The sequence below is a fragment of the Capsicum annuum genome, chromosome 6 (assembly GCF_002878395.1).
Source record: "Capsicum annuum cultivar UCD-10X-F1 chromosome 6, UCD10Xv1.1, whole genome shotgun sequence".
Classification (NCBI taxonomy): Eukaryota; Viridiplantae; Streptophyta; class Magnoliopsida; order Solanales; family Solanaceae; genus Capsicum; species Capsicum annuum.
Genome location: NC_061116.1, coordinates 1,130,483 through 1,155,022, shown reverse-complemented (window position 1 = coordinate 1,155,022; position 24,540 = coordinate 1,130,483). Strand labels below are relative to the sequence as shown.

General features: G+C 36.6%; 3 protein-coding genes across 6 annotated transcripts in view; 1 reads left to right on the top strand and 2 right to left on the bottom strand.

The window, feature by feature from the left end:
* Window positions 1-9,785: 9,785 nt before the first annotated feature.
* LOC107873716 (protein FANTASTIC FOUR 3) lies at window positions 9,786-10,661 on the bottom strand. The gene has a single exon (XM_016720653.2). It carries the CDS (start codon window positions 10,404-10,406, stop codon window positions 9,837-9,839), a length of 570 nt encoding a protein of 189 aa, XP_016576139.1. The 5' UTR covers window positions 10,407-10,661; the 3' UTR covers window positions 9,786-9,836.
* Window positions 10,662-11,160: 499 nt separating this feature from the next.
* LOC107873715 lies at window positions 11,161-16,927 on the bottom strand. Of its 2 annotated transcripts, none has more exons than XM_016720651.2 (6): window positions 16,786-16,927; window positions 14,679-14,807; window positions 13,979-14,104; window positions 13,085-13,351; window positions 12,828-12,992; window positions 11,161-11,643 (listed from the first exon to the last, which is right to left on the bottom strand). In XM_016720651.2, exons 1-6 carry the CDS (start codon window positions 16,828-16,830, stop codon window positions 11,359-11,361), a joined length of 1,017 nt encoding a protein of 338 aa, XP_016576137.1. In that variant the 5' UTR covers window positions 16,831-16,927; the 3' UTR covers window positions 11,161-11,358. The 2 variants fall into 2 exon arrangements, with proteins under 2 accessions (XP_016576137.1, XP_016576138.1); XM_016720652.2 differs by having other exon boundaries at window positions 13,979-14,101.
* A 3,581-nt stretch (window positions 16,928-20,508) lies between these two features.
* Window positions 20,509-24,540, top strand: part of LOC107873713 (general transcription and DNA repair factor IIH helicase subunit XPD) — a 13,121-nt gene continuing 9,089 nt past the window's right edge. For 2 of the 3 annotated variants that reach the window (XM_047413393.1, XM_047413392.1), the window contains exons 1-2: window positions 20,509-21,189; window positions 23,777-24,057. In XM_047413393.1, coding sequence (XP_047269349.1) covers window positions 20,650-21,189; window positions 23,777-24,057 — 821 coding nt within the window. In that variant the 5' untranslated portion in view covers window positions 20,509-20,649. Of the gene's footprint in view, window positions 21,190-21,396; window positions 21,708-23,776; window positions 24,058-24,540 lie in introns of those variants that run through there. The other variant, XM_047413394.1, reaches the window with a different exon arrangement.

Sequence of the window (24,540 nt, the reverse complement as noted above, 5' to 3'; positions counted from 1 at the left end):
AGGGTTATGGACTATTTTCCATGGTTTGGTTGTATTGAATTGTGGAAGGAGGATATGTTAATTGGGTTATGGAAGGTGGATATGGTAATTGAGTTATGGAAGGTGGATATGGTGATATGCTATTGAATTGATGATTATTTATGTCTATGGCTCAATTTGGTTTAATGGATTGGTTGGAAGGATAAATGAATCCAAACTTAATATTGGAGGATGTTGTATGAATATGCATGACATGTAAATGTAATTAGAGTATAAAAAGGTTAAAGTGACACCCTTTATGGTGTAATTAAGGCTTACTACTTAACCACTAGTTTGGTGAATTCAAATAATTGAATTGTGACGTTTGGTCGCTAATACTATATTGCTATATATGTTCATTGTAGATAAGTAATTCGAAAAGACGAGAAGTCCATTTGGGACTAGTATTGAAGGTTGACAGTCAGGTATGTAAAGCATACTCTATACCATATCTTTGGCATGAAAGTGAACAATTGTTCTATTAAGAAAGTTTCCAAAGTTATTCAATAACATGTGATCCATAATGGTTTTGTATGATGTCCTACGTTACCAATGAACTTGTTCCCACCCTACAAGATGTCAAGACATTCCAATACTTACTTGTTTTCCAAATCTTACATGTTTATTGCACTAATGAATGTCAGAAGGTATCTGGTTACTCGAACAAGATCCATGTGCTATTAATGACTTCAAAACGTTTCATTGATATACCAATAAGTTCCTACTTCATTGTTATGGCATTGATGACTCCAAAACACTTTATTGATGTGCCAATGAGTTCTTACTTCATTGTTATTCCATTGATGGTCTATTTATATGTCTCTTATTGATGTATCATTGTTTCAAAGTATCAAAAATGTGGTGGCGACCGAAATAACAATCTCAAAGATTAATTGAACTAAGTGATGGAAGTTCTCTCTTATCGGGTGGTATCCCAGGGGCATAAGCCTATCATGGGTCGATCCCTAGTTATGTGTTTATGGGTGGTATCCCAGGGGCATAAGCCTAGCATGGGTCGGTCCCAGTTGATATGTACTGGAGGCAACCTAATGGTCACAGTACAGTACAGTAATGATTATAAAAATGATAAGAACGAAGGTAAAGTGATTGAATAAATACAATGTACAGGTTGTCACAAGTTCTAGTAAGTGTGGTCCACTCCTATTACGATTTATTCACTTGTTTCTGATTTCTATTGAGCTCCTATATCATATGTGATTATCTACAACTTTACATACTCAGTACATATTTCGTCCTGACGTCCCCCACGGGGGACCTGCATTTCATGCTGCAGGCACAGGTACCTCAGCTCATACACCGCACAAGTAGGAGCCAGGATATCTAGCTGCTTTTGGTGAGCTCCAGTTTGCTTTGGGGCTTTCCGTGTCATATCCAGTCACTTTTGGTATTGTATAGAAGTTAGTTATATGGCGGGGTGTGTCCCGACCTTTGTTAAACTCTGTGTATTGTCTAGAGGCTTTGTAGACCTAATGTACAGTCAAGGTGGTGTTTTGTTAATAGACGTGATGGCTCCAACGGCCAAGTATTGTATATACATATATATGTGTGCTCGAGCTTATACAGGTGATTATTTCCTTTTATATGCTACATGATGCTGTCCGAATTTCGGGTTGTCATAGAGGTATGCATGGGAAGTATAAGGTTATGAGATGGTTCTCCCGGACCTCCTCGGTTACGGGTGCCAGTCCACCCCAGTAGGATTTGAGGCGTGACAGATCGAGATGCCCCAGGTAGACTGAGGAGCGGCCTAATATGGGCCTTTGTAGGATTAACGGCTATTTGGGTGGTCAAATGGGAGAAACGGCTCGAACAGGCTGTCTTTGGGCCAAATCAATGTGCTATAGTCCACGATTTTCACGACGAGCTGGGGGCGGGGCTTGATTTTTACTAAAAAATGATTGAGCTACCTCGAGCAGGCTAGGGAGCAGCATAGTGTAGGCCATTATGGTTTTTGGGGCAGTTTGGGTTGTTAAACGGGTGAAACAGGATGAAGGGGCCATTTTTAGGCCAAATCTGTGTGTTATAGCCCACAGTTTTCTAGGTGGGTCAAATCAATTGGGCTGTCCCCGATAGGCTGAGAAGCGGCCTAGTATGGTCATTTGTGGTTTTCGAGGTGGTTTGGGTGGTCAAACTTAGGTAGTCAAATAGGCAAAATGGTGTGAACTGACTATTTTTGGGCCAAATCAGTGTGTTATTGCCAACGGTTTTTGGGGTGGGTCCGGAGGCCGACTGTAATTTTAGCCAAAAGTCGATTTGGCTGCCTCAAATAGGTTGGGGGAGTGGCCTAGTGTGGGCTTTTTGGTTTTTGGGTCGGTTTGGGTGGTCAAACAGGCGAAATAGCGTGAACGGGCCACTTTCGGGCCAAACAATGTGCTATAAGCCACGGTTTTTGGGGTGGGCCTAGGGATCGGGCGTGATATTTATCGAAAATTGATCGGGCTACCCAAGGAAGGCTGGGGAGCGACCTAGAGTAGGCCATTATGGTTTTCTGGGCGATTTGGGTGGTCAAACGGTATGAATGGGCCATTTTCTAGCCAAATCGACATGCTATAGCCCATGGTTTTTGGGGTGCGCCCTGGGGCCGGTCGTGATTTTTGCCGAAAATCAAATGGGCTACCCTAGGTTTGCTGGAGAACGGCCTAGTATAGGCCTTTGTGGTTTTTAGGGCCGTTTGGGTGACCAAACGAGCAAAATGGCGCAAACAAGCCATTTTTAGGCCAAATTAGTGTTTTATTACCCATGACTTTCGTGGTGAGCTCGGGCGTGATTTTGGGCAAAAATCGACCAGGCTTTCCCAGGCAGGCCGAGGAGCATCCTAGTGTGATCCTTTAGATTTTTGGGGCGGTTTAGGTTGTCACACAAGCGAAACAGCGCTAACAGGATATTTTTGGGCCAAATCGGTGTGCTATAGCCCACAGTTTTCACAGTAGGCCCGTGGGCCAAGCGTGATTTTCGCTGAAAATTTATCAAGATACCCCAGGCAAGCTTGGGTTTTCGAGGAGGTTTGGGTGGTTAAACGGGCAAAATGGTGCGATCGAACCATTTTCGGGCCAAATCGGTGTTCTATAACCCATGGTTTTTGGGGTAGGTTCAGGGGATGGGTGTGATTTTGGCCAAAAATTGATGGGGCTGCCTCAGCCAGGTTGGAGAGCAGCCTAATATGGGACTTTGTGGTTTTCAGGGCAGTTTGGGTAGTCAAACGGGCGAAATAGAGCGAACATAATATTTTTGAGCTAAATCGATGTGCTATAGCCCACAGTTTTTGGGTGGCCCGAAGGCCGGACTTGATTTTGGCTAAAAATTGAATGAGCTGCCTCAACCAGGCTAGGAATTTGCCTAATTTTGGCCTTGGTGGTTTTTTGGGCAGTTGGGTGGTCAAACAGGTGAAACAACGCAAACGAACCATTTTTTGGCAAAATCGGTGTGTTGTAGCCCACGATTTTTGGGGTAGGCCCATGAGCCGGGTGTGGTTTTTTTCAAAAATTGACTAGGCTTCCCTAGGTAGAATGGAGAGCGGCTTAGTGTCTACCTTTATGGATTTTAGGGGCAGTTTTGATGGTCAAATGGGAGAAACGGTGCAAACGGGCTATTTTTGGGCCAAATCGGTGTGCTATAGCCCATGATTTTTGGGTTGGGATAGTGGCTCAAGCGTGATTTTGGTTGAAAATCGATTGAGCTGCCCCAGACAGACTGGGGAATGACCTACTGTGGGCCTTTGTGGTTTTCGGGGCAATTTGGGTGGTTAAACAGGCGAAATGACTCGATCGAGCCATTTTTGGGTTAAATTGGTGTGCTATAGCCCACTGTTTTTGGCGTGGTCTTGGGGGCCAGGCGTGATTTATTTTTAACATCGACAGGGCTGCCCCAAGCAGGCAGGGGAGTGGCCTAGTATGAGTTTTTGTGGTTTTCGGGGTAGTTTGGGTGCTCAAATAAGTAAAACAGCATAAACAAGCTATTTTTGGGTCAAATCTGAGTGTTATAGCCCACGGTTTTTGGGGTGGGCTCAGGTGCCAAGCGTGATTTTTACCAAAAATTAAATTGGTTGCCCCAGGCAGGTTGAGGAGCGGCCAAGTGTGGGCCTTTATGATTTTTGGGGCGTTTTAGGTGGTCAAACGGTGCAAACGGATCATTTTTGGGTCAAATTAGTGTGCTATTGCGTATGGTTTTCGTGATGGACCTGAGGGCCTGGCTTGATTTTGGTCAAAAATTGAACGATTTTCCCCAAACAGACTGGGGAGTGGCGTAGTGTGGGCCTTTATGGTTTTTGGGGCAGTTTGGGTCGTCAAATAGGCAAAACGGTATGATAAGGCCATTTTTGGGCCAAATCGGTAGGCTATAACCCATGGTCTTCTAAGTGGGCCCAAGGGCCAAATGTGATTTTGGCTGAAAATCAATTGGTCTGTTCCAGGTAGGTTGGGGAGCGTTCTAGTGTGGGTGGTTGAACGAGCAAAATGGTAATAACGGGCCATTTTTGGGCCAAATAGGTGTCCTATAGCCCACGGTTTTTAGGGTGGTCCCAGGTGTGATTTTGGTCAAAAATCGATCGGGCTGCCCAGGTAGGTTGGAGAGCGGCCTAGTGTGGGACTTTGTGGTTTTCGAGGCAATTTGGGAGGTTAAACGAGCAAAATGGCACGAACGGAGTCATTTTCAGGCTAAATCGATTTGCTATAGCCTATGATTTTTGGAGTGGGCCCGAAGACCGGGAGTGATTTTCGGCAAAAATCATCTAGGCTACCCCAGGCAGGTTGGGGGGCGGCCTAATGTTTTCCTTTATGGTTTTCAGGGCGGTTTAGTTTTGCTAAGGGTGTCAAGTGGGTCGGGCCGGGTCAACCCAAAATAGCCCGTGATTTTTATTCGGGTTATGGGCCGGTTCGGATCTGGGCCAAGTTAAATGGGCCGGTCCGGTTCTGGGCCCAGCAGTAAAATTTTTAAAAATAATCCTGAATCAGCCCACTTAATCTAACTCGGTCCAACCCACCTAACCCCAGTTAAAAATCTGATCAAAACCGCTAAAAAACAAAAAAAAAAAGGTTTCTTCTCAATCGTGCTTTCCCAGATAGGCTGGGAGCGGCCTAGTGTCAGCCATTTTGGTTTTCTAGATGGTTTGGTTGGTCAAACAAGCGAAACGACGAGAATGGGCCATTTTTTAGCCAAATCGGTGTGTTATAGACAACGGTTTTTGAGGTGGGCTGGGGGTCAGGGCGTGATTTTGGCCAAAAATCAACTAGGCTGCCCCAGGCAGGCTAGGGAGTGGCCCAGTGTGGGTCATTTTGGTTTTATGGTGGTTTGATTTGTCAAACGGGCAAAACGGAGTGAACAGACTATTTTCGGGCCAAATCGGTGTGCTAAATCCCACAGTTTTTGTAGTGGGCCCGGGGTCTGGGTGTGATTTTCGCTGAAAATCGACTGGGATGCCCCAGGCAGGCTAGGGTTTGGCCTAGTGTGGGCTATTTTGGAAGTTGATGGATTCTTATAATATTAGAAAACACAAAGGTAGTGGATTAATTTTACACACACATATATATGTATATATATATATATATGTGTGTGTGTTTTTGTGTGTGTTGATGATCTATGTTTCTCGGATTCTTCGATAATATTGACCGGTGCATGTATCCTCTTTCAAAACTAGTGTATTTTTTATGGATCCGACATAGATACCGGCAACATTTTTAGAAAGCCAAAGCAACTTAGCTGATGACACACACAACATGCAATATATAACGGAGAAAAGGGACTAATAGTAAATGCAACGCTAAGAAAGATCCGGCCTAGAAATTCAAGATTTGAAATTTATGAGATCTTATAGCGTTTTCAGGTCAATATACAATTATTAGGTTTACAATCAATAGAGGTGGAGTTAGAAGTTAACGTAAAAGTTTGATCATATTCAGTAACTTAAATATGAATTATGTATTTGTCTTAAGAATATCATTTAATAACATAAAATTATTAATTTAAAACTCAATAACTCAAAAGGCTCGAATCTAGATACTAATAGTCAAATATTTATAAATATTCAATAAACTTCTTAATATTTGCACATATATTATATACACATAAGCTGAGCTAGAGTACTTGGAAGGGGGTTCATCGGGTCTTCATTAAAAAATTACACTGTATAAATAACATTAAATTTAGTTTTCTCCATATATATTTAAATATTAAATTTCTTTCATCTTTTCATATGTTTACTTATACTTGTGGGGAGAAATGAACTATAACACGTATGATTCAATCTAATATTCTTGAAGACAAAAAGTGTTTTTAATAATTAACTAACACTACTAGTAGACACACCACAAGAAATTGTTTGGATTTCCAAGTGTCCATATGGCACCATGACCCCACCCCACCCCACAAACACACACAAAAACAAACTCTACCCTTCATTGCCTTTTTCATTCGGTGTCCGATATCTATGTTGGAGCTTGATTAATTCATATTCGCGCTAGGTAGGGCTCATTTAGGGTTAGCATTTTCTACCAAGGATTTTTTCATATTTAAGGCTCGAACCTGAAACTTTTGATTAAGGAAGAAACAGTCTCATCCACTACACTACTATCCTTTGATGGTATAAGTGGCACAAGATATGTGTATAGAGAAACAAACGTATTGTATTTACAAGATATGTAATTCCAAATAAAAGTCATAATTATTACTCATTCTAATCTATATGATGTAGTTTGACTGACTACGAAATTTAAGAAATATAGGGAGACTTTTAAAATTTATGGTCTAAAATAAGTCCTAGATGTTTGTATAACTATAAATCATGAGTAAAATTGATATTTTAAAATTAAATTATAACTAAACACAAAAAAAATTGATATTTTAAAATTAAATTATAACTAAACACAAAAATGCATTATTTTCTTGAAATCGACTTAAAAAGTATCACATAAATAATATGCTAAGAGAATAAGTTGCATAAGTAAAATGCATCATTATTATCTTTATATTAAGAAGCACTTGGTTTAATCTGTATTATGCCTTATCCATTATAGGACAGTGACACATAAACTTTTTATAATTTGACTAGATATATGGACAAGAAAAGACTATAAATTAAAAAATGTTTATTTAACTTTTTAGAATATTAAATTTATATCACTAATAAGAGAACCCAATCAAATTTATTCTTATTGTGTCTTTCCTTTCAACCTTTTAATTCTTTTCTTCTTTATCAAAAGTAATCCTAGCCATGAAAAATATTACTCCTCTCATTTTAAAAAGAATAATTTATTTTAATTTAACATAAAATTTAAGAAAAAATAAATAAATCTTGTGATCTTAAATTAAAGATATATCAAATATATCAAAATATCATTTAATCTTATTATCATAAATATGTCACATAAAAAATTAGAATCAAAGCGTTATCGAAAAAGAAAAATATCACTCTTTCTAAACGGGCTAAAAATAAAAGGAAGTCGTTCTATTTGAAACCGAGGGAGTAATTTATTATTTGGACAAACAACATAAACCCTGCAAGTTTGGTGCGTAATCACAAAAAAATTTTGATATTTTACATAATTACTGAAAATCTGAATTTTGGATATGTTGAGATACATAATTAGCTTCTGATATATCCACTAAGATACATCTTTTTCTTTGTAAAAATACATAATTAGCTTCAGATATATATTTTTCGTTTTGGATCTGTCGAGATACATAATTAGCTTCTAATACACCCAACAAAGATATATAATTAGTAAAAAAAATTTATAATTTGTAAACATGAAGATTTATGTAAATATGATAAGTTAAAGTGTATATTTATGCTTATTTTTCCTTTTTTTTTTTTGTTCTTCTTAGTAATTTTCTTGTCCTAGCATATTATAACAACTTAAAGTCTAGTCATCTATAAAACTTATCCATTTATTTTTGTTTCCTATGTATATTTCTGTCTGTTGGTAAAGGTTGTTCTATGGAGACCTTTTTCATCTTGATGTGATTGGGACCAAATAAATCCAACAAACAATTGGTATATCTTTTTTTTTTTTTTGGGTGGGGGTGGGGTTGAATTTGTTTGAAATATATTTAAATTTTGATGAAATTTGTTGTAATATGTATAAATTTTGTACGGATCTCAATGATCCTCTAGACTATTTATTAGCATATTATGATCCTCCTATACTATTTATTAGTGTATTTTACTAACATTTATTTGTACTAAGCTTTTTTATTTATTTATTAATAAATTTTATCTATTTATTAGCTTATAAACGTCATTAAAATACACTAATAAATATTTCGGAGAGGTCATAGAACCCCTGCAAAATTCAGGCGTAATTTGAACCCTTTTCCCTTTTTTCTGTTGGGTAGTTCAAGTCTTCACAGACAAGTCTATTTCATTGAGTCCTTTTATGCAATCGAAAGTATTCTTTTTTTTTCCATTTATGTTTTCGAGTTTAAGTTTCGTGTACTGTCGATCGATGTAAGGCAGAAATATAATTGACTAAATTATAAGATAATTTCAGGAAATTCTATTGTGACAAGTAATTTTACTATAACATGTTAAATTATATTGATGATCTGAAAATTCGTTATACTATTAGTGTGTATAACTTGAATTGTTTCTAAAGTATCTTTAGGATGGGTGTTCGGTATTCGATTCGATATTTTTAGAGTTTAACTTCGGTAATCGATATTTGAACGTCGATACCACATACCATACTTATAAATATCGATTTGGTAATTCGGTAATCGATAAATTAAACTTCATTTCGGTATGATTTTTGGTAATAGCATATTAAAGTTGGAGATATACAAACGTTCGTTTAAACTCCAAAGAGTATATTTAATAGAAACCCTATTTGGTATTTCTTTTGTTACGTTTTACGAATATATTACTAAGGTTCAATATATTCTTTGGAATGACTAATACTATTGTTTATTGGGTTGATATATATATATATACATATAACATTTTAGGTAAATATCGATACTAAATGGTATTAATATCTTGTATCAAATCTAATTTCGAATATCAAAATGTTGAAATTTTACTCTCAAATACCATACTAAATACCAAATTACCGAATACCAATTACCAAATTTTTTTATTCGATTTGATAATTCAATTTTCAGTATTTTATATCCAATCGTAAATATCTTTATTAGAAATGTATAAAAATCTTAAAAGAGAGAGAATACGAATAATATTTGCTCAAGATAATGTATAACCTTTTTCCCTTCTCAATGATTAACACATGCAACAATTACTAGATCAATGTGGTCCGTTGATATCGATGGATTAATAATGGGTTTCCAGGTTCGACAGAGCTAAATAATTTTAAGATCGAAGCATATATATGTGTGCGAAAATATTTATAAATAGAATTAGATATACATTTTTCGAGGTCTAGTATATCTCTACTCAAACTTCACTACGTCTAAATTCTGAGTTTTCATCCCACCAACGAGGGCTACGATGGAATAAACAGAATTCCTCTATCCCTAATTAGAGGTCTTGCGTTCAAGTTTTGGGTACGAAATAAATCTCGTTTGGAGCTCGTTTTCCCTCCTTAAATGATATAACGTTTAATAAAACAATAATAACTACCATATACGAAATCAACAACGACATATCCAGGGAAATAATGTAAGCGAGGTATTAATCTCGTGGAGATAAAGAGGTTGTATTCAAAAAACTCTCGACTCAAGTTACACACATCAAAGCAGTCAAAATATGATGATAATAATAATAACAATAATAATAATGCAAGTTAGTTCGAACATCACGATAATAATATATATTTCTTATTGCAAACAAAATAAAAAAAACAATTAATTTAGGAAATAGCCACCCAAAATTGGCAATAATTTGAAATCCCTTTACTTGTACTCCCACATTTTTCTTTACACCTTCTTGTTAATTTTCTACAACCATTTGCCATTTGTTCTTCACAATTTTGTTCAACTTCCATTTTACTATCATACCTCCAAGAAAGTCTGAGCGTGCCACTTGCACGCTCAGCTTTGAAGTAAGAGCTGTAAGCGTTGCTGACGCTTACAGCTCTTAACACTAAGCGACCACCTCCTCGATAGGATCTCACTCTGACTCTTTCCATTCCGCTGATTGAAGTCAACGGAGGCGGAAAATCCACCTTCCTCTTGACACTTTGCTTGAATGTATGGCATTCTGATCGTTGAATACCACAAGAAAAGTTCGTCTCATCCATGTCATCGTTGTAATAACAACCTGTCTCACTTCCTAGTGTCTCAGTGCACATCTCCAAACTCGTCGCGCTCATGATGACCGATGAATGTAGCTTCGTTGAGGGTTGATAATGGTAGGAAGAAGGGGTGTTGAGGATTTGTATGAAGCTCAAACTACTCACATTGTCAAGAATTTGAGACATAGTTGAAGTTTTGTTGTACTAAGGGTGTCTAAGAAAATAATGTGCTTATATGATGTGGTGTAGCGGACGAGACATGCTTTTTCTTTAATCAGAGGTCTCGGTTTCAAACTCTGAATCTCTACTTTAGCACGGTGTATTGAGAGTATAGCGCGACAAAGAGCAGAGCGATGTTATAGGTGGATAAACAGATAGAATGTAACCAATGAAAGGTTAAATAAAAGGATAGGACATGAAAGAGAGGTGGAGGGTGCAAAGCTTGTATTTATAGGAGTGAAAAGCTACCACTTAAAGTGAAGTGGGGTGGGGTGGGATGGGGCGGGGTTCTATCGCGATTCAGAATTAAATTTTTAAGACTGTGGGTTCGTAATATAATATTTATTGAAATTTTGATAAATTTTTTTGATATGTCGTTTATATTTAAAATATTGGATTCAGGTGAACTCGTGGGGTCCGCTGGAGGAGCGAAAGTATTGATGCCACTAGAAATATTCAGCTTTTTATTCTACCACACATTTTATAATGAGGAAAGGAAAAAAGAAAGAGTTAAAGAAAGTGGGAGGCTAGAATTATTTGAAATGGACGCCTTAACTCGTCTCCACATGTCAGCACATACACCTCCAAACTTTATGTGTCACGTTAGCGTTGGTCGCCCACAAGTCGGACACAGTAGGGATGAGTTGAGGCGCCTAGATGTACATCCCTAAAGTTGGAGAACAAGTTAAGATGTCGGCGAGTTATAATGAAGAATGGAGGAGGAACAAGATAATTGTTGTCTTTCATTATAGATAACAACATGAAACATAGGATACAACAAATTTTACAAATTTTGATATAGGTAGAAGATTACTACAACACGGCGCAAACCCCACTTGTAGGATTACACGGGGTATGTTATGTTGTTGTTTGTAGATTACAACATAATAAGCAACTTTTACTCGAATCACTATTTTCTTCATTCTTCGTCGTAGATCTCATCAAGGGATTTGGAAATACCGGATATGTCTTTCTCGCGTACTCCTCCAGATCCATCATTTGCCTCGGTATGATCCTCGGGTGAACATGAAATATCCAATCCCATTCCTCTAAGTAAGCCCTCGTAGGACGCAGAGAGATCTTCCGAGGCCAACTGGTGGTACTCAACAAGTTGTCTAAGACACTGGTTCTCCCTATTCAAGTTTGCATTTTCATTTGCAAGTCTGGATTTTTCAGCAAGTAGTGCCTCCATTTGGAGCCTCACCTAAGCAAATTTCGAAGACAACTTGAGTGTCGCGGTCCAAGTACTAAACAATTTGAATGGCTAAGTTCAAGCAGTAAACGGTTGTGTCACGGTTCAGTAGTACACAATTGGAGTATCACGGTTCAAGCAGTAAACAATTTGAGTTTCACAGTTCCAAGTAGTATCACTCGAGTTGTCTACCGTATGACACTACCAGTTTATAGCATAACATATTTTACGTTCTGTCACGGTTCAAGTAGTAAACAATTTCAGTGCCACAGGCTGATATTTTACAGGCTTTCACGATTCAAGTAGTAAACAATATGAGTATCACGGTTCAAGCAGTAAACAATTTGAGTTTCACAGTTCCAAGTAGCATCGCTCGAGTTGTCTACCACATGACACTGCCAGTTTATAGCATAATATATGTTACGTTCTGTCACGGTTCAAGTAATAAACAATTTCAGTGCCATGCTTCAATTAGTAAACATTTTGAGTGTCACGGTTCAAGGTAGTAAACACAATTTGACTGTCACGGTTCAAGTAGTAAACAATTTGGCTTTCACAGTTCAATCAGTAATGTCATGGTTCAATCAGTAAACAATTTGAACCTCACGGTTCAAGTAGCATTCGCTCGAGTTGTCTACCATATGATACTGTCAGTGTGTAGCATAATATTATATTTTACGTTCTGTCACGGTTCAAGTAGTAAAGTATTTGAATCTCACGGTTCAATTAAACAATTTGAGCCCCACGGTTAAATCAGTAAACAATTTGAGCCTCACGGTTCAATCAGTAAACAACTTGAGCCTCACGATTCAAGTAGTAAACTACTTGAGCCTCACGGTTCAATCAGTAAACAATTTGAACCTCACGGTTCAAGTAGTATCACTCAATGTTATCTAACATATGATACTATCACAGTTTATATAGCATAATATATTTTACATTCAGTCACGGTTCAAGTAGTGAATAATTTGAGTTACATGCTTCAAGTAGTAAACATTTTTGAGTGTCGTGGTTCAACTAGTAAACATTTTCGAGTGTCAAGCATCAAGTAGTAAGCAATTTGACTGACACATTTCAAGTTGTAAGCAATTAGGAGTAACGGTTGAACTAGTATCATGCAATGTTGTCTACCATGTGATATACTGGTACTGTCGGTTTATATAACGTAAATCTGTTTCAAGTTGTAAAAGGATTACCAGGTCATCGTCTTCTGGTGGTATCCCTGTGTCATAGCCATCACGAAGCCTTCTATTCTCCTCCTCCAAAAGAGCAGAACGTTCTTGCATAAAGCGCAAGTCTGATCTCATTGATTTCAGTTCTCGAGCTAATGTGGCTGCTTTTGTCGCCATGGAAATCGCAAGCTTCACATAGATAACGTCAAGTTAGCTCTTAAAACTCAAAACGCAAAAAAGTAGCTATAATCATTCTACGAAAAAGAGAGAAGGGTGCCAACATTTTTGGCTTTCTTGAACTTCCCGAGCTCTTTCAGGACATGTCGATTTTCTCTTTTGGTATCATCGTCTTGTTGAGGATCTTCGGAGGATTCTTCAGTATCGAATTTCCTCTTTAACCCTCTATTGCCACCTTCTTCGCTCTCTTCTTTACCTTTGTCTCCCTCGTGTTTATCTTCCTTCGATTGATTTTCCCCACTGCTCGCCTTTTCCATCGTGCAATGAAGTATCTCGGTCAATGTGGGAGGTTTTGCTAGATCTCTTGCTCCCTAGATACGGAAAATAAACAATGCATAATCAATAACTCAACGCTTGCTTAGGCTACCACCAATACATACGCAGTAGATGCACGTGGTTGACTCGACTATATAAATGTAGATAGAAATTTTAAAGATCGATTTTGAAAAGACGATATCAAGAAGTGCATCTACTGAAAATATAGATACACGAAAAACACACAAGACTACGCCTCAATCCGAAATCATATGTTAACGAAAACTTCAATAACATTTCCAGTGCAATCCCACAAGTGGTCTATCAAAGCTTTGTACCGGTAGGAGGTAGTAGGTACCTCGTGGAATTAATCGAGGTGCACACAAGTTTGCCTGAACACCACAGTTATAGAGAACGATGGATTCTTCTTTCATTCAAATCTAGCAAAATCATAAGTTAACCAAAACTTAAACAACATTCCCAGCGCAATCCCACAAGTGGTCTAGGAAGGGTAGTACGTATTCAGACATTACCCCTACCTCGGAAGGTAGAGAGGATGTTTCCAATAGACCCTCGGCTCAAGAAAATAGCGATAGTGAAGAAACGAAGAAAAAAAAATACTTGACAAACATCCTAACCGAAACTTCGTTTCAGTCTTTGAAGAATCACATACAAAGGGATACCTGAAGAGCATTTTCCAGATTATCCGATAACTGCGAAAGAGAGCAAGAAACAGAATCAAATCCTCTTAGTAAAAGCATAGCATCCTCCTTCATCCTCTTCGATCGATCCTCCACTCCTTCTTGCTGCTACAAACAATTTTTCACACAAAATCAAACAAAAAAGGACACCCAAAAGAAGAAAAAAAAACATACCTTGCGTAGTCTCGCAAAGTAGCATGTGGCCTCAAAGGTAGAGACACTGTATTCTATAACCCGAGTGGCTGCCCGCATAACTTAAAATAACCGGCAGATGTATAATATATGTATAATCATGTATAATTAGTACTCCCTCCGTCCCAATTTATGTGGCACTTTTCAGATTTCGATATTCAAACAAATCTGTCTTTAACCGTAATTCGTATATCTTTTAAATACTTTTGAGTTGTCGACTAGTGTTACTTGTAGTACTTTTCACGTAGTTTCCAAATACATAAACTATATTTCAAAAAAATTTACTGCTCGACTGTCGGGAAGCAAAAAGTGTCGCATAAATTGGAACGGAAGGAGTTTATATAAGCAGTAAATCGGATCAGCTATTTGTGTAGAGATCCCATAACAATAACAGACTGACAGTAACATAACGGAAACTACAATAGAACGATACCATAATGGAGGTACAAGGAACAAACAGATAGTAACAGAAACCGAAGGACAATTTTACCTTTAGAGCAGCGTTATGATTTTCGCGATTTTCAAGAAGAGTATCAACCCTGCTGCGAAGATTACTCCAGAAACGTTTATCTGATGATGGACTGTAAATTGGTGACGAACCCATCAAGCTTGGTGAACCCTGAAATAATGTCATGTCGAAACAAACAAACTCAGTGTAATTCCACAAGTGGGGTCTACGGATCACGGTGTGTGCGCAAACCTGTCCTCTACCTTGTGAAGTAGAGAGGTTGTTTGCGATACACCCTCAGCTCAAAACGAATGAAAAATAACAAGAAGCAGGAACAACAACAACAAAATACAATAATTTGTCGGCCTATGCATGTTTGAACAGCCTCGGTTAATCCTGTATTTCTTTGATAAGAATCAATATGATCTTTATAAGGCTCCATGCCAAAACAAACAAACTCAGTGCAATTCCACATGTGGGGTCTACGGATCACGGTGTGTACGCAAACCTTTCCGATATCCTGAGAAGTAGAGAGACTGTTGCTGATAGACCCTCAGCTCAAAACAGATGGAAAATAACAAGAAGCAAGAATAACAACAACAACAAAATACAATAATTTGTCATGCCAAAACAAACAAACTCAGTGCAATTCCACAAGCAAGGTCTACGGATCACGGCGTGTACGCAAACCTGTCCTCTACCTTGCGAAGTAGAGAGATTGTTTGCGATAGACCCTCAGCTCAAAACAAATGGAAAATAACAAGTAGCAGGAACAACAACAACAACAAGAAAATACAATAATTTGTAATGCCAAAACAAACAAACTCGTAGATCACGGTGTGTACGCAAACCTTTCCTCTACGTTGAGAAGTATAGAGACTGTTTGCGATAGACCCTCAGCTCAAAACAGACGGAAAATAACAAGAACAGGAACAAATAACAAGAAAATACAATAATTTGTCATGCTAAAAAACTTATCATAAAAAAACGCAGCTCATACCATTACATCAGAAGAAGTAGAGAGGTTGTTTCCGACAGACTAAAATCAGCTCAAACTAAGTAGTTTATTAAGGGACGAACTACAACAACAAAAAAAAAAAAAAATACACTGTAACTCGGGTCCAGAGAGGATAGTGTGTATGCATACTTACCTCTTGACGGTTTTCAAAAGACCCTCGACTCAAAACATACAAAAAAGACATACAGTGTAATTCCACGAGTGGGGTCCAGAGAGAATAGTGCGTATGCACACCCCTTACCTCTTGACAGTTTTCAACAAAACATACGAAAAAGACATACAGTATAATTCCACAAGTGGGGTCCAGTGAGGATAGTGTGTATACACACCTTACCTCTTGACGGTTTTCAAAAGATCCTCAACTCAAAACATACGAAAAAGACATACAATGTAATTCCACGAGTGGGGTCAGAGAGGATGGCGTGTATGCACACACCTTACCTCTCGTCAGTTTTCAAAAGACCCTCGACTCAAAACATACGAAAAAGACATTTAGTGTAATTCCACGAGTGGGGTTCAGAGAGGATAGTGCGCATACACACCTTACCTCTCGACGGTTTTCAAAAGACCCTCGACTCAAAACATATGAAAAAAAAGACAAACAACAGCAACAAGCATGAACAACAACAACAAGAAGAAAATACAACAATTAGGCTAAAGAATCAACTGAAAACAAATAAGGAATGACGACGACCACAACAACAACAACAAATCCAGTGTAATTCCACGAGTTGTGTTCAGAGTGTATAGTGTGTATGCACACCTTACCTCTTGACTGTTTCCAAAAGACCCTCGACTGAAAACATACAAAAAAGGCATACAACAGCAATAAGCAGGAACAACAAGAAGAAAACACAATAATTTGTCATGCTAAAAACTTTTATCATAAAAATAAATCCGGTGCAATTCCACGAGTGGGGTCCAGAGAGTATACTGTGTACACTGTGTACGCACGCCTTACCTCTCGACGGTCTTCAAAAGAACCTCAACTCAAAACATACGAAAACGACAGACAACAACAACAAACAAGAACAACAACAACAACAAGAAAATACAACAATCCAAGGCCAAAGAATCATCTCAAAACAAATCTAAAGTTACAATATATTAACATTGGGTTCTTTAAAGTACCTTGTTAAGGGAAGCAGGTGATGAAGATTCTACTGATATTGCCATTTGAGCTTTGCAGATTTAGAGAGAGAGAGAGTAAAGAATTAGAGAGAGAAAGAGTAGAAAGTTTGAATATATAACGGCTAGTTTTGAAGGAGCTAATTGAGGTTTATATATAACAGGACACCAACGTTATAATACTATGATAAATTGTCTTTGCATTTTCATTTATTATGAGTTGTTGGATATTTTATTTAGATATTTAAATTATAAATTTATTTCAATTAAATATATAAAATATAAATTTTGCGTCTATTTTTCAAAGCGTCGATTACATAACTCAAATATAAGCAGAGACAAAATATCGGATGATTCTATCTCATTTGTTGTAGCACAAAATTATTCGATATCTGTTGCTAGTGATAGGTGACAGGTACATAATAAATTTGTCTTGCATTTCCATTTATTGTGAGTTGTCTAAATATTTTATTTAGACATTTGAATTATAAATTTATTTTAATTAAATATATAAAATATAAATTTTGCGTGTATTTTTCAAAGCGTCGATTACATAACTCAAATATAAGTAAAGACAAAAAATACCAGATGATTCTATCTCATTTGTCGTAGCACAAAATTATTCGATATCTGTTGCTGGTGATAGGTGACAGGTACATCATAAATTTGTCTTGCATTTGCATTTATTGTGAGTTGTCTAAATATTTTATTTAGACATTTGAATTATTAATTTATTTCAATTAAATATATAAAATATAAATTTTGCGTGTATTTTTCAAAGCGTCGATTACATAACTCAAATGTAAGCAGAGACAAAAAATACCGGATGATTCTATCTCATTTGTCGTAGCACAAAATTATCCGATATCTATTACTGGGTGATAGGTGACAGGTACATCATAAATTTGTCTTGCATTTGCATTTATTGTGAGTTGTCTAAATATTTTATTTAGTCATTTGAATTATAAATTTATTTCAATTAAATATATAAAATATAAATTTTGCGTGTATTTTTCAAAGCGTTGATTACATAACTCAAATATAAGCGGAGACAAAAAATACCGGATGATTCTATCTCATTTGTCGTAGCACAAAATTATTCGATATCTGTTGCTGGTGATAGGTGACAGGTACATAATAAATTTGTCTTACATTTGCATTTATTGTGAGTTGTCTAAATATTTTATTTAGTCATTTGAATTATAAATTTATTTCAATTAAATATATAAAATATAAATTTTGCATGTATTTTTCAAAGCGTTGATTACATAACTCAAATATAAGCAGAGACAAAAAATAGTAAACAATTTTTATCACATGTGTTCTAGTTTTGATGAATAAAATGTATAAAATATAAATTTTTGCGTATATTTTCAAGCGCTAGTTATATAATTCGCATATCAGTAGGGATAAAATACTAGATTATTCTAACTAATCTGTCCTACCTTGATCGACAGAATTACCCAATATCTGTTGTTGTTGGTCAGCAGCTTAAATGTATAAAATATAATTTTTTGTGTGTATCTTCAAGCGCCAGTTACATAATTCAAATATTAGCAAAAAGGAAAAAAAATACTAAATGATTTTATTCATTTGTTCTAGTTTTGATGGACAAAATTACTCGATATTTGTTGTTGTTGGAAGGTGGCGTAAATGTATAAAATATAAAATTTGTGTGTGTTTTCAAGAGTCGGTTACATAATTCAAGTACCAGTAGAGACAAAAATATTTCGTAAATGATTCTATCTCATTTGTTCTAGTTTTGATGGACAAAATTACTTGATATCTGTTGTTGGTGGTAGGTGGCAGATATTTCATAGATTTAGTCGAGGTGTACGCAAGGTGGCCAGCACCATAATTATAAAAGAAACGTTCTATCTGATCTACCTAGTCTTGATGAATTAAATTATCTGATATCTGTTGTTGGTATAGGTGACAGATATTCCATAGATTTAGTCGAAATGTACGAAAGGTGATCTACACCATAATTATATATAAAAAAATAGTACTAATAATCTATCTGATTTAATTCAGCAAGTAAGCTCTGATAAGATAGAATGCGCGATGGCTATCTACCTTTGTGGGGTATACATTCTCGGCTCGAGAAAAAAAATAAATTGAAAGCATATATATAGGTAGCAAGAAAATATTATTTCAAGATAGGCAGGTACAAAATAAAAATAAAATGGGAAAAAAAATTAATAGCAAAATACAGTCATAATTATATACAGAAAAGGAAATAATGTAATTACTAAATCAATAAAAAATAATAAATTATTTATTAATTTTTCAAACTGAACAAAGTATTATATATCTATTTTTAGTATATTAAATAAGTATTATTAGTCAAAGAGTAATAATTAATGATAAAATGGACATTAATAAATAATATATAAGTGTTTGCATTTGCATTTGTTGCTAAGTATTTTTAAAGGGCCTGTTTGGATATACTCCCTCCGTTCTCTGAATAATTTTACTATGTCACTCTAGTAAATTTAATATTTTAAAAAATATAGTAAATAATAAACATTAGTTAATAGTACATGTAAAATAGATACAATATGGTAATTATCGATGATTTTTTAAATTGAACAATTATTGCTAGGGAACTATATTTAGTATATGAATAAATCAAAATGAATCGATAAAATTATGATTTTAAATTTATATTTTATCTGAACATGCAATTTAAATTTCTTAGATTATATTTTCCTCATAAATGTGAAAATTATTCTCAATAGGAAAATTATATTCAATTTAATGAAACTTAATTTTAAGACGTGAATTACTTGATAATTAATTAACGATATAAATAATACGAAAAAGAATTATATTAAGAAAACTAATAGATCGTTCACATATAATTTAGACTTGTAAGTAACAATTTCGGCTTAGCTTAAACAATTATTTATGCCTTTCTCCGAGTTTACATAATTGGAACAAATTAAATTGAAGTAGTCTCACCATCGCACTATAAATCATATTGATAAATTAATATTATTTTGCTCCTAGCTCGATTGATGTTCAATACTTGTATTGAAGTCTCGAATAATTCGAATCTACGTAACTCATTTTGCGAATGATACTTCCAACAAGATTTTCTGTAGGATTCATTCTGGGAGTAACAATTCCAACAAGATTTTCCGCAGGACTCGTTTTAGGAGTGACACTTTCAATAAGCTTTTCTGCAAGACTCGTTCTGGTAGTGACACTTCCAACAAATTTTTCTGCAAGACTCGTTCTGGGAGTGACACTTTCAATAAGTTTTTTTGCAAGACTCGTTCTGGGAGTGACAATTCCAACAATTTTTTCTGCAAGACTCATTCTGGGAGTGACACTTTCAATAAGTTTTTCTGCAAGACTCGTTCTGGAAGTGATACTTCCAACAATTTTTTCTGCAAGACTCGTTCTGGGAGTGACACTTCCAACAATTTTTTCTGCAAGACTCGTTCTGGGAGTGACACTTCCAATAATTTTTTCTGCAAGACTCGTTCTGGAAGTGACACTTCCAATAATTTTTTCTGCAAGACTCGTTCTGGAAGTGATACTTCCAACAAATTTTTCTGCAAGACTCGTTTTGGGAGTGACACTTCCAACAAATTTTTCTGCAAGACTCGTTCTGGGAGTGACACTTTCAACAATATCTAAAGCTCAAACACGACACCCCCCCCCCCCTCCCACAACCCCCCCACCCCCACCCCAAAAAAAAAAAAAAACTCTCTTTGCTGCTTCACTATTGATCTTACAATATTAGGGTCCAGAAAAACCTCCAAAAATTCCTCTATAAAACTCATTTGGGTGTCCAAAAAACCCATCAAGATCATCACAAATCAGGAAAACAATCAAAATCAAGAAACCCCCATAACCATGAAATTCCAATTAGAAGACATAACAATCTATTTCCCATATGACAACATCTATCCAGAACAATACCAATACATGTTAGAACTCAAAAGAACCTTAGATGCTAAAGGACATTGTCTTCTTGAAATGCCAACAGGAACTGGAAAGACAATTTCTTTACTTTCTTTAATAACAAGTTATAGACTTTGTAAACCAATGAGTCAAATTAAGCTTTTATATTGTACAAGAACTGTACATGAAATGGAAAAAACATTAGCTGAGCTTAAATTATTGTATGACTATCAGTTAAAGGAGTTTGGGCCGGGGGCAAGAATGTTGGCTATTGGGTTGTCATCAAGAAAGAATTTGTGTGTGAATCCAGTTGTTGTGTCTGCTGAGAATAGGGATTCTGTTGATGCTGGTTGTAGGAAGTTAACTGCTAGTTGGGTTAGAGCACTTGCTGTTGAGAATCCTAATGTCCCTACTTGTTCCTTTTTTGAGAATTATGATGCTGCTGATAAGGCTGGTAGTGCCACTTTGCCTGCTGGTGTTTATACTTTGCAGGTAGTTTCTTGTTGTGTTGTTTTTTGTACTTCGATTATCGTATTATCTTGCTATGACTACTGTTTTAAAAGCATGTGTATAATCTAGACAAATAGGATAGGAATAGTGTAGGATGTGGGGGTGAGGGTAAAAGGATGTGGGGTGGTGGGGATGGGGGCTACGGGGCTGCAGACGTAGGCGAGGTGCGTTGGAGGGTGGGGAGGACACAATCAATGTGGACACAACATTAGCTGAGCTTAAATTATTGTATAATTATCAGTTAAAGGGAGTTGGGCCGGGGGCAAGAATGTTGGCTATTGGTTTGTCATCAAGAAAGAATTTGTGTGTGAATCCAGTTGTGGTGTCTGCTGAGAATGGGAATTCTGTTGATGCTGGTTGTAGTAAACTTACTGCTAGTTGGGTTAGAGCACTTGCAGTTGAGAATCCAAAATGTGCCTACTTGTTCCTTTTTTGAGAATTATGATTCTGCTGATAAAGCTGGTAGTGCCACTCTGTCTGCTGGTGTTTATACTTTGCAGGTATGATTAGTCGTAGTATTACTCTTGTAGTTTTGGGTTTTGTAGCTATCTGTTGTTTTTTGTACTTTGATTGTCGTATTATCTTGTGATGACTACTGTTCTGAAAAGCATTTATGTATAATCTAGTCAAATACTACACGATTTGGGGGTGGGGTTTGGGAAGGGATGGGGTCGGGGCTACGAGGGTGTATATTCTAAGACGAATACTGGTGTTTATACTTTGCAGGTATCTCTCTCTCTCCCACCCTTTAATCATGCTTTTAGCTCATACTTTTAATGTTGCTTTTAATCAATGTATAATTAGCTATGCCGTAATTCCAAGTTAGTTGGAGTTAGCTATATGAATGTGTTTTTTGCTTCAAGTGGTTTTATAGTTAAGTGAAAGTAACCTCTTTTGCTTGTACTGGAGGAAATAAGTTGGTTATTCCTGACATTGCTTTTGTGGACGATGCAATGACATCTGTCATATATGATCTAATTTGGTTTGAGAAAGGGTTATAGTGAAGCAATTGAATTTGCAACCAAATGTGAAGAGTGATTCTTGACTAGAAGTTTAACTGTCATTATTGAGTCGAGTTCTCTAACGTGGGTGCCCTAGTTTTGCATATTGACTATATCCTTGATCCCAAATTAGTTTGAGTAGCTATGTGAATCTGGTTCATAGTTAGACTATGTTTATGCTTCAGCTGGTTATAGTTAAGTGAGAGACACATTTTGCTTGTACCCATGGGGAAGTAAATTTGTTATTCTTGTCATTGTTTTTCTTGAGGATACAATGGCATATGTTATAGATAACCTAATATGGTCTGAGAAGAGATTATGGACAAACGCATGAATTTTCAGCGGCGGATAGATATATGACTTAGTTTTTCATTGCATTGTTTCTTGACCAGAACTTTTACTGTCGTTGAGTTAATGTATAGTTAACTATGTCTCAATCCCAATTTAATTGAGCTTAGCTTTATGAATCTCCTTTCATATTTAGATGATCGTTATGCTTCCACTGGTTATGTTTCAGCTCACATAGGCGGAGTTAAGTGAAAGACAAATTTTTGCTTGCACCCGTGCGGAAATAAATTGGTTATTCTTGACATTTCTTTTCTTGAGGATACAATGGCATCTGTTATGTATAATTTAGTATGGTTTGAGAAGGGATTATAGGGACACACTTGAATTTTCATTGCTGTTCATTGCATTGATTATTGAGTTTTTCATTGTATTGATTCTTTGACTAGAACTTTTACTGTCATTCTTGAGTCAATGGTTAGTTAACTATGTCCCGATCCCAATTTAGTTGGAGTTAGCTGTATGAATCCTTGTTGATATTTAGGCGGAGTTAAAAGTGAAAGACCCAATTTTGCTTGCACCTATATTCCTGTAAATGGTTAGAAAGAGAATCTGCTATAGAGAAGAGCTTTGCAGTGGTGAAGAGATATAACTGTTTTCTTCACTGCCTCCCATTCTGTATGGACTGATTCTCGACTAGAAATTTCTCTCTTATCTTTGAAACACGTTTTGTTGTTCATACTTCTCTCTGTTTACATGGGTGCTCAAGTTTGCAGCTATTTCTGTAAGATGGTTAGACTGCATTTGTTCAGGATTCGTTATGTTTGTGGAGGGTACGAAGACATCGTTATATCTAATGTAATTTGACTTGAGAATTGGTTATAGGGAAGCACTTGTACTTGCAGTGGTGAAGGAGATATAACTTGTTTAGTGATTGCATTATAAGAAGGGGAGCCTTGGAGTAACTAGTAAAGTTGCTGCCATGTGACCAGGAGGTCACGGGTTCAAGCCTTGAAAACAGCCTCTGGCAGTAATGCAAGGTAAGGCTGCGTACAATACACCCTTGTGGTGGGGCCCTTCCCCGGACCCTGTGCATAGCGGGGAGCTTTAGTGCACCGGGCTGCCTTTTTTTAGTGATTGCATTATGTGCTCAGGAGATTGATTCTTGACTAGAAATTTTTCCGTCTTTATTTGAGCCTAGTTTTCTTGTTCATATTCTTCTCCGTTAATGGAGGTGCTCAAGTTTTCTTGTGATCTTGTGATGATTGATTGCACTTTTTTAGGAGCTAAGATTGTATGGTAAGGAGAAAGGTTGGTGTCCATACTTTTTGGCCCGGCATATGGTGCAGCAGGCAAATGTTGTGGTTTACAGCTACCAATACCTGCTTGATCCCAAGGTTGCTGGTATTATATCGAAGGAGATGGAGAGGGAGTGTGTTGTAGTGTTTGACGAGGCCCATAATATAGACAATGTATGTATCGAGGCACTTAGTGTCAGTGTGAGGAAGCAGACACTTGAAGGGGCAACAAGGAATCTCGGTAGGATGTCTCAGGAAATTGAAAGGTAAATTTTCTTTTATTAAGCTTCTAATTAGTTCTACATGGTATCATCCTGCACCTAGAATGCTTAAGTTTGCATGTTGATGCTGTCTGTTTTGTATCACCCATAACATTTAGGGGTCGTTTGGTTGGAAAACAAGTTATCCCGGGATTAGTTATCCCACTCTCAAGGAGGGATAAGAAAAAAACTACAATCCTGGGATAACTAATCCCGGGATGAGTTATCCCATGCATTTTGTTCCAACCAAACATGGGATAAGCTCGTCATCTAAATTAATCTCGGGATTAGTTATCCTTATCCCTCCTACCAAATGACCCCTTAAAAACTTATTCTGTACTATAGTGGCTAGGAGGTTTGTCTCGTGCATTATTTTCATTCATGATATCATAGAAGATCCATAGACGTACTGTTATGTATATGGGATATTATATGCCATTGTATAGAATGAATTATATTTTTGGTTATGTTATTGCATTATTGTTTTCA

Bases quoted from the DNA above. Each gene is read 5' to 3' on its own strand.
- LOC107873716 (XM_016720653.2), bottom strand. From the start codon at position 10,406: ATGTCTCAAATTCTTGACAATGTGAGTAGTTTGAGCTTCATACAAATC.
- LOC107873715 (XM_016720651.2), bottom strand. From the start codon at position 16,830: ATGGCAATATCAGTAGAATCTTCATCACCTGCTTCCCTTAACAAG. The intron at 14,105-14,678 runs GTAAAATTGTCC...AATTGTTTGTAG, and splicing joins ATCATAACGCTGCTCTAAAG to CAGCAAGAAGGAGTGGAGGA. The intron at 11,644-12,827 runs GTAATCCTTTTA...AAATTTGCTTAG, and splicing joins CACCAGAAGACGATGACCTG to GTGAGGCTCCAAATGGAGGC.